Here is an 8,674-nt window from a genome sequence, read left to right as displayed (position 1 = left end):
AGTGGAAGGGAATTATTGGGAAGAGGGAAGGGATGGTCAGAGTGTAGTGGGGACAGGGGAGGGTTCTGAAAAGAATCCTTTTGAAGATCTGAAGAACTATGTGACACAAACAATTAAAGTGGCCTGTAATTTACAGGTAAATTCCATACTTACCTGGATCCAGTATTCTGTCTACCCATATTTCAAAAACAAAATTACCTCATCTATTTCATCCTGTTTTACTGCATTTGATCTAATAAATTCCTTGTAATCAGAAGTGCTGATAAATTTTAAAGACATTTAAAATATGACTGGTTGATATTGGGTTTGTGATAAGTTTATTCCGACTTTGGAAGCAGGTCCAGGAGCTAATTTTTCCTCGCTCTTTGCAAATAATCCATAATTCATGATTGCCATTGTCTTCAATACAAGGTATTTAATCTTGTCAAATTCCAGCTTTGTTTCAATAAAAATGGCCCTCCTCTAATTGTGGGTTTTGATAGAGCTAATTTTGTTGTTCTATCCTGTGTGCTGCCTCGGAAAGAGAGCCTAGCAATATTTCTGATACGGAGAATAACTTAAAGTTAACCAAAGAAAACATAGGAGCTGGGAAAATAACCACCAAGGATGTTGGTGACTCAGAAACCAAAGAGTTTTTCAGAAAAATAAAAAGCATGAAAAGAGCTACTTGGGCAGACTGTGACTCGAGTCATCAGAATATTTGGGTGGGGACTTTATTTTGGTTCACCAGGAGGCTACATGAGAAGCTAAAACCTAGATGCTGGAAGTTTCTAAGCGTAACTAGGGAAGGAACTGGCCTGGGAGGGGTTCTATGACATAAGCAGAGCCTGGATGATGTCACAGAGCACAAGGGCGGAGGTTGCGCATCTCTTCCACTTGGAGGCGCTAGACTATTTTGAAGGTGGGTTCACTATCTTTGGAGCGGGGTGTGAAAGCTAGTTCAGCTCCTGAACCCCACAACTGTTCAACAACCTATTGGTGCCTGACCGGTTTCAGAAGACAGAATCTGGACGACTAGGACATTTTCTTTTGGTAAATACGTTTATGAAGATAACTGGGACCCTTGTAGCACAGAAAGCTAAAAGTTTTCCCTCGTACAGCAAGTAACCTTACGTTCCAATGTCTTCCACGTTTGAGAGCTAGGCAGATGGTCTAGGCTAGTCAGTCTCCGGAGTTTATTATTCTTTGCTAACAATATCTAATTCAAAATTCTACTAAAATGCCAAAGCTCCTCTCTGTGCCTGTGTATTTTTGGAGAAAATATTTCTTTTTTTTTTTTTTTTTTTTTTTATGGAGGTGAGGAACCCAGGGCCCTGTGCTTGCTACGCAACTGCTCTACCACTGAGTTAAATCCCAACCCCAGTAGATATTATTTCTAAAAGGCTATTGTTGCCTACACAAAAGACTCTTGTTGCGGTCGAAATTGCAACAGCTTCGGGGAATAAACCTGGGGCTGGGTCAGGATGCACAGTAGAGAAAGCCAGTGGACTGCTGTGCTTTGTCTCTGGGCAGATACTTGTGGATGTTGCCAAATAGCTCATAGTTAGAGGGTAGAGAAGGGGTGTGGCCACCCTTCTGGCTCCTTTGCTATCCTTTCTCTGTTCTGCTTGCTTAAAGTGGGGACAAGGATACTTAATCCCACACTGACCTAGCCATTCAAGGAGATGTTCCTCAGCATAGGCAAAGTGCCTCGGGCTGAAGAAATATGTCTAAATATGTTATTCTGAGCTGTAGAGAACCATTATTTCATTTTCCTTTGAACTTTAGATTTTGATTTATGAGATTGGGTTTTTCTGTGGGTAGTTTTGTCTATCCTGGAACTAATTCTGTAGACCAGCCTGCCCTTGATCTCACAGAGGTCTGCTTCCCTCTGGTTCTGGAGTGCTGGAATTAAAGGTGTGCTCCACCATTGCCCAGCACTTCTATGAACTTCTGATTATGACAGCATTAGATTGAGAGGCTCAAACCTGTTTACCATCGCCTTTCTCACCTGCTCCTAAGTTCTCATAGACAAGAGCCTTGGTCCAGCACCCTCCCCTACCCCACCCCCATTGTTATTGCAGGTACTCATATGACAGAGGTACCAGCTTTGTCTCTGGTTTAAGCAGGTGAGCTCTTCAAACCCAGGCCATGGGAAAGTATGAAGCCTGAACGCAGAACAATAGCCACAAGACAGTGGACCAGGAGTACCGTGGCCTACCACACAAGGTCTACAGCCAAGAAGAAGAGGGTGTCTGTGAGGAGGATGAGCACACCATCCTTCCAGAAGCGGAAGAGGAAGAGGCCTTCTCCCCAGTCCCTGGGGAACATTGTGGGGTGCAGAATTTCACACGGATGGAAGGAAGGTGATGAGCCCGTCACCCAATGGAAGGCCATAGTTCTAGATCAATTGCCAACAAATCCCTCTCTCTATCTGGTCAAGTATGATGGAGTTGATTGTGTCTATGGACTGGCACTTCACAGTGATGAGAGGATTTTAAAGCTTAAGGTCTTGACTCACAAAGTTGTGTTTCCTCAAGTGAAAGACGCCCATCTCGCAAGTGCCATGGTTGGCCGTGCTGTGGAGCATAAATTTGAGGGCAAACATGGCTCTAAGGACAACTGGAGGGGGGTGGTCCTAGCCCAGGTTCCAATCATGAAGGACTGGTTTTACATCACTTATGAGAAAGATCAAGTCCTATATATCTATCAACTCCTGGATGATTACACAGAAGGTAATCTCCGTATCATTCCAGAGGTTTCGCCAGCAGAGGTGAAGTCAGAAGTTGGCAGCGACATCTTAACAGGTCAATGTGTGCAATTCACCAGAAGTGACGGGTCCAAAAAGATCGGCAAAGTCATTTACCAAGTTCTAGCCAAGCCTTCCGTGTACTTCATCAAGTTTGATGGCGACGTCCACATCTATGTCTATAATCTGATGGAAAAGATCCGTTAAGGTGAAATTCACAAAGTGAGGGGACATATATGGGGAATTTATAGGATTGGGGTGAAAATGTTTGTTTTTCTGTGTTTCAGATACCCAATGGCCTTTGACAACCCCAGTATCTTTTCCAGTGGAATTTGTTTTTGCTCTAAAAATTAAAATGTGTGATGTGACATGTTGTGTATGCACACTTTTGTGGAGGAGACTGGCTGTGGTGGATGGAACATTGAGAGGAAGCCGGAAAGTTCAAGGCTGTGAACAGTAAGTCTAATGTCACATACACTAAAACAAACAGGACTGAGCTGGTCTGCTCTTTAGGGAGAGGAAAAAACTGGAGATAAGGCTTAGAGGAGCAGGGATGGCACAAGGAAAAAAAAAAGATGGATGTTTAGGAAGCAGTGGAGAGGGGCCAGAAATAGATAGACTCTCTGAGGGGAAGTTTGAGGGAGAAACAGATAGTTGGGGAAAGAGTGGGAGGTAACAGAGAGGTGGTCTTGGAACTCAAGGAGAAACCCAATAAACTGATCCAAGCAGACTCAGAATCAGAGAAGATCAGGGATTGTTTGACTAACAAAACCTAATGAAACCTGTTTCTCATATGTAGATGTATTATTTTTATTTATCTGGGCAGGGCAAGGAATGAATACAGGAGACCACAGTGACAAGAATAGTCAGGTCCCCTGGAGCTGATATTAAAGGTGGTTGGGAGCCATCGGACATGAGCTCAAACAACAAATCCCAGTCCTCTTTCAAAGCAGATGAGCTCTTAATCCATTGGTTATCTCTGAAGGCCCCTAAAGTCATCTTTTTAAATAAATCCAACCTTCACATGCAGATGAGAGACCAGGATGAGGGTAAGAAAGAATAAATTGATGTTGATGTGGAAGAAAGACTAAAGAACACATGTGGGAGTTGAGGATACGGAGGGACGAAGGAATTCCAAGATGGAGTTCTCAAAAAGTGAAGCAGGAGACCCAGGAAGAACAGAAAGGGTCTCGAATGAGTTGAAATTGGGCCACATCCATATTGGTCTCTTTGCTTCCTTAAAGAACAGCCAAGCTATCACTACAGAGGGTGGATGTGAGGTGGTGGCTTCCCCAGAGGACATTTTGACGAGGATAACTCAAGAATAGTGAATGCCAAATTAAGTTTATATCTATCGATTCCTGAAAGTGCCATAAAGCCCATTATTTTGTATGATCAGTAAAAAGAAATTTAAAAAAGAACATGAGGATGCCTTGAGCTTATGTCAGGTATTACGTGGATCCTTTGTTTAGCTTCCCTGAGCACTGTTAGACTCTGTTGGATCCTGTAATATTTTTGAGGTCTCTTCTGAATGCCCCTAGATGACCACAAAGGGCTCCTGCACTGGCTTATCTTGCCTGACTCTCCTTCGACTGGATGGCTTCCTACAGACCTCTGGGCCCTTTTACCTTATCTAGCCCCAGGAAGTTCCCATCTTCTACTCACATGAAAGCTTATCCTCAGAAAACTCTTGATGGTGCATCCAATGCAGAGGTGCTGATCTCTCCTATGCCATTTGCCGTGACGTTAAAATGCTTTGCGGTTCCTGACCATGTAGCTCTCTCCTCCTGAGAAGCCCCTGTGCACTCCATGGGGACTCTCTGAGCCACATCTACACTCCAAGTGTTTCTTTGTAGGCAACCTTACCTTCTACTCATTCATTGCTGTTTCTTCTCTCAAGAATAAGTTTCTCATTGTAGGACTTGAAAATATTTTCTATCGTTGATTAATTCTGCTGTTTGGAATTTTTATACTGGCTGGTTGTCTACCAGTTTCATTTCTGCGAAAAGACACCATGACCAGTGCAACTTATAAGGGATAAAATTTTCTGGGGGGGGTTCTATTTTTTTCAGAGTTGGGGATCATACCCAGGGCCTTGGGCTTCCTTGGCAAGCGCTCTACAACTGAGGTAAATCCCAAACCCCAAGGGACAACATTTAATTAGGGCAGGCTTTCAGGTTCAGAAGTTCAGCCTATTTTCATCAAGGCAGGAATCATGGAAGCGTCTAGGCAGACATGTTTTTGGAGAAGCATATCACCCCCACAGTGATATGCTTCCTCCAACAACACCACACCTACTCCCACAAGGCCACACCTCCTACTTGTGCCACACTTACCATGGGAAAATCACATTCTAAACACCACCCTGATTTTATGCCAACTTGAAACAAGCTAGAGTCATCAGAGAAGAGGGTGCCTCATTTGAGAACATGCCTGTATAAGATCCAAATGTAAGGCATTTTCTTAGTGATTTGTGGGGGAGGGCCCAGCCCACTGTGTGCGGCACCATTCCTAGGCTGGTGGTCCGGGTTCAATAAGAAAGCAAGCTAAGCAAGACATGAGGAGCAAGACAGTAAGCAGTGCCACTCCATAGCCTCTGCCTCAGTTCCTGCCTCCAGAATCCTGCCTGTTTGAGTTCCTGTCCCAACTTCCTTTGGTGATGAGCAACAATGTAGAAGTGTAAGCTGAATAAACCTTCTCTCCCTAAATTGCTCTTTTGGTCACAATGTTTCCTTACAACAATAGGAACCCTAAGTAAGACAATGTCTTATAGAAACATTGTATCTCGTAGAGCCACAGACTCTTACCTCATAACCACAAATAGAAAGGTATAGACACTTTGTTTTAATTTAAAGGTAAGGGTTGCTCATGTACTGATCTGTGAAGTTCTAGTTTGCTTCCTTCTCTCAGTGATGAATGTCATGATCAAAACTACCTTGTGTAGGAAAGGGTTATTTGCCTTACAGGTTAGAGACCATCACTGAGGGAAACCAGAACAGGAGCTTGAAGCGGTAACAAGGACACTGTTTGTTGGCTTGCCCCCTGTCTCAGTCATTGTTCTGTTGCTGTGAAGAGACACCATGGTCAGGGCAACTGCTATAAATGAAATTATGTAATTGGAGGATAAATTACAATTTCAGAAGTGTGGTCCATCATAATGGCAGGGAGCAGAACACTGGAGAAATAGAGAACTACTGCTTTGTAAGCAGAGAGAGAGAGCGAGAGAGAGAGAGAGAGAGAGAGAGAGAGAGAGAGAGAGAGAGAGAGAGAGAGAGAGAGAAATTCTGGGAAAGCACTGGGCTCTGGAAAAATCAAACACCACCCTTGTCAACACACCCACTTCCTCCAATGAGGCCACACGTCTTAATGCTTCTAATCCTTGAAAATTTTGTCACTCCCTGTTAACTAAATATTCAAATATATGACTGTGGGAGCCTTTCTTATTCAAACCGCCACACTCCCCATGTCTTGCTCCATTACTATTTCTTACAGCCTAAAAGGCTATTCTTTTTATACATGACTACTGATGAACTTGCCCACAATGGTGGGCCCTTCCACAATAATCATTAATCAAGAAAATGTTCCATAGACTTACCCAAAGACTAACTATTGGAGGCAGTTCTTGAATTGTTCTCTCTTCTAAGTTGACTCCAGATTGTCAAATTGGGGGAAAAAAAGAGAGAGAGAGAGACCCATCACCATAATGTTTCTCTTACTTCATGTTACATACTCACCACCAGACACTCTCTTCTCTCAGTGTATAGACCCACTTCCCTGTATGGCAGAACTGAAGAGTAACTAATGTCACCAACATGAATACTTGAGTATATATGACAAGAAATGAATACATTCTACAGCTCAAAACACCAAGCAAAAGCATTTTAGTGTGTGCTACACTTACTGGGAGACTGTCAGTCACTAGCCATTTAATGGGTCACAGTAGACCACAGAACCAAAAAGTAACAACCTACATATCATCTCCTCTCAGCAGGAGACAAAACCCTTTCTCAAAACCCATGAATATATCTGTATGCTTAGATTTTTTCAAAACCTACTTTATTTAGGGTTCTAAAACACTTCAAACACCCTTCTAGCCCACCAACCAGAGGTAAGAGAGAGAGAAAGTTGATAGGAAAAGGTTGAAAGTTGTGGACCTATTTAGAAGTAATTCTTTGGGGTAACTCCAATCTTCATTGTGCAGTACTGTCCAATAGGAGATGCAAAAAATGAATCAGTAGCAGTGCTTTGATCTGGCAGAGACCACAAGTCTCTAAGAAACAAAAAGAAGCAGCAGAAGCATTCAGAATCAGCCCGAATAGCTCAGGTTCTTTTGTGCATTTATCATTGCGGAACAAAGACTATCGAAGACCATTGAAGCCTTGCTGGTGTAGCAATGTAAAAATGCCATCTCCCTGTCTGTGGGATTTCATTTATGTTCTTCATAAACATCCTGTCCCCATTCAAGCGTGTGCTCCAGCGAAATATCATATGCCTTCTCATGTGTCTGCTTCAGCAAAATATCCTCTACTAACATAGCTTCCAGAAAAACATCCTGTGACAAAAGTGAGTTTCCAAAGAAACTAAATTTTTTCCACTTCATCTAGTCTTATCTCCCACTTGGCCATGACATCTCAAAACATATTATGGCAGTCTTGCAAGGCTCCTAGGCCTCAGCTCCATCACCAACTGGAGCTTCTGCAACTGAACTCCGTGAAACTCATCCACTTTTATGAGCACAACCTTCAGTTATCCCCGCAAACATTGTGCTCTCTCCATCTTTGCTCTCAGCCAATAGCTGTCCAACTAACAGCCAACTAGGCTGTGACCAGAAAAACCCTCATCAAGAAAGCCAATGAATTTGACATGATTTTTTTTCCCTGATGGAACGGAGTGTTCTGCCTGTATGGTTAACCTGGTGTCTGAGTCATCTGTAATAAAACCCACTACTATTAAGATCAAAATCACAGGAACTATGACAAATAGCAAATCACACGACAAGCATCATAGTTGTCCAAGCCTTTTCTGCAGCCTTGTTGAAGTATAATGTACATACTTAAAAACCCATTTATTTTAAGTGTGTATTTTAATGATTTTATAGCCAAATTTATAGCTTCCTTCCCTTTTTTAATACTCATTTCCCACTATTTCATACTATATTGAAGTCTATTAAAAACACAGAAGTGAAGTCAGGAGAACGACAAGAGGAGGAAGCAGGAGGTTCTTGATTTGCTAAGACAACAGATACACTGGCAGAATCGTCTGGATAAAACCACTTGGATACATTGGTTCTTCTCTTAGCGTGCAGCCTCAAGAAACAGAGTTTAAAGGATTAAGTCATGGGTCCTCCTACATCATATCCAGACCTGACCTGGTATGGTCAGCATCACTTTGGCCACTTTCATGTTAATCCCATTCATCACTCTTACAAATTGCCTAGCAACTCACATAGTTAACAAACTTATTTGGTTCATGGTTTCATAGGTTTCAGTCCATGTTCACATGATCATGAAAGGGTCACGATAGAGCTCAACTGCTAAACCCACTGGCATCCAGGAAGCATCAACACAGGAAGAGACCAAGAACAAAAAACACCCTCCAAGACATGTCGCAAATGACTAAGTTCCTTAATTTCCTATCTCCTAGTTTCCTGCCACCTTCATACACATCCATCAACAGATGAACTCATTGATTACAGCACATGGGGTCCAATTGCTTTTCATAGTCCCACCTTTGAACATTGTACTGGGACAATGTGTATCTTAAACCCATAGGGTAGGGCCAGAAGGTTGTGTCAGAGGTCTAAACTTCACTTCACATTAGAAACAGCTGGTTAGGTTTCTCAAAATCTCCTATTTCTTTCTGGTACTGAGCTACACCATGTCTGCATGGCAGCATTTTGTCTGCAATCAATTGTAAAGACGCCCCCCACCATGTGTTGGTTTGAAT

General features: G+C 42.7%; 1 protein-coding gene across 2 annotated transcripts; it reads left to right on the top strand.

Annotated features, from left to right (window-relative positions):
- Window positions 1–858: 858 nt before the first annotated feature.
- On the top strand, window positions 859–3,092 carry LOC134484328 (Y-linked testis-specific protein 1-like). Of its 2 annotated transcripts, none has more exons than XM_087601394.1 (3): window positions 859–1,032; window positions 2,109–2,936; window positions 3,016–3,092. In XM_087601394.1, exon 2 carries the CDS (start codon window positions 2,141–2,143, stop codon window positions 2,933–2,935), a length of 795 nt encoding a protein of 264 aa, XP_087457520.1. In that variant the 5' UTR covers window positions 859–1,032; window positions 2,109–2,140; the 3' UTR covers window position 2,936; window positions 3,016–3,092. The 2 variants fall into 2 exon arrangements, with proteins under 2 accessions (XP_087457520.1, XP_087457521.1); XM_087601395.1 differs by having other exon boundaries at window positions 909–1,032; window positions 2,064–2,936.
- The last annotated feature ends 5,582 nt before the right edge of the window (window positions 3,093–8,674 follow it).

This window comes from Rattus norvegicus, chromosome Y (genome assembly GCF_021556685.1).
Source record: "Rattus norvegicus strain SHRSP/BbbUtx chromosome Y, alternate assembly SHRSP_T2T, whole genome shotgun sequence".
Taxonomy (NCBI): Eukaryota; Metazoa; Chordata; class Mammalia; order Rodentia; family Muridae; genus Rattus; species Rattus norvegicus.
The sequence above is the reverse complement of the archived record's forward strand: the minus strand, read 5'-3'. Positions and strand labels throughout refer to the sequence as shown.

Excerpts from the sequence above, each read along its gene's own strand:
- LOC134484328 (XM_087601394.1), top strand. The coding sequence starts at position 2,141 with ATGAAGCCTGAACGCAGAACAATAGCCACAAGACAGTGGACCAGGAGT.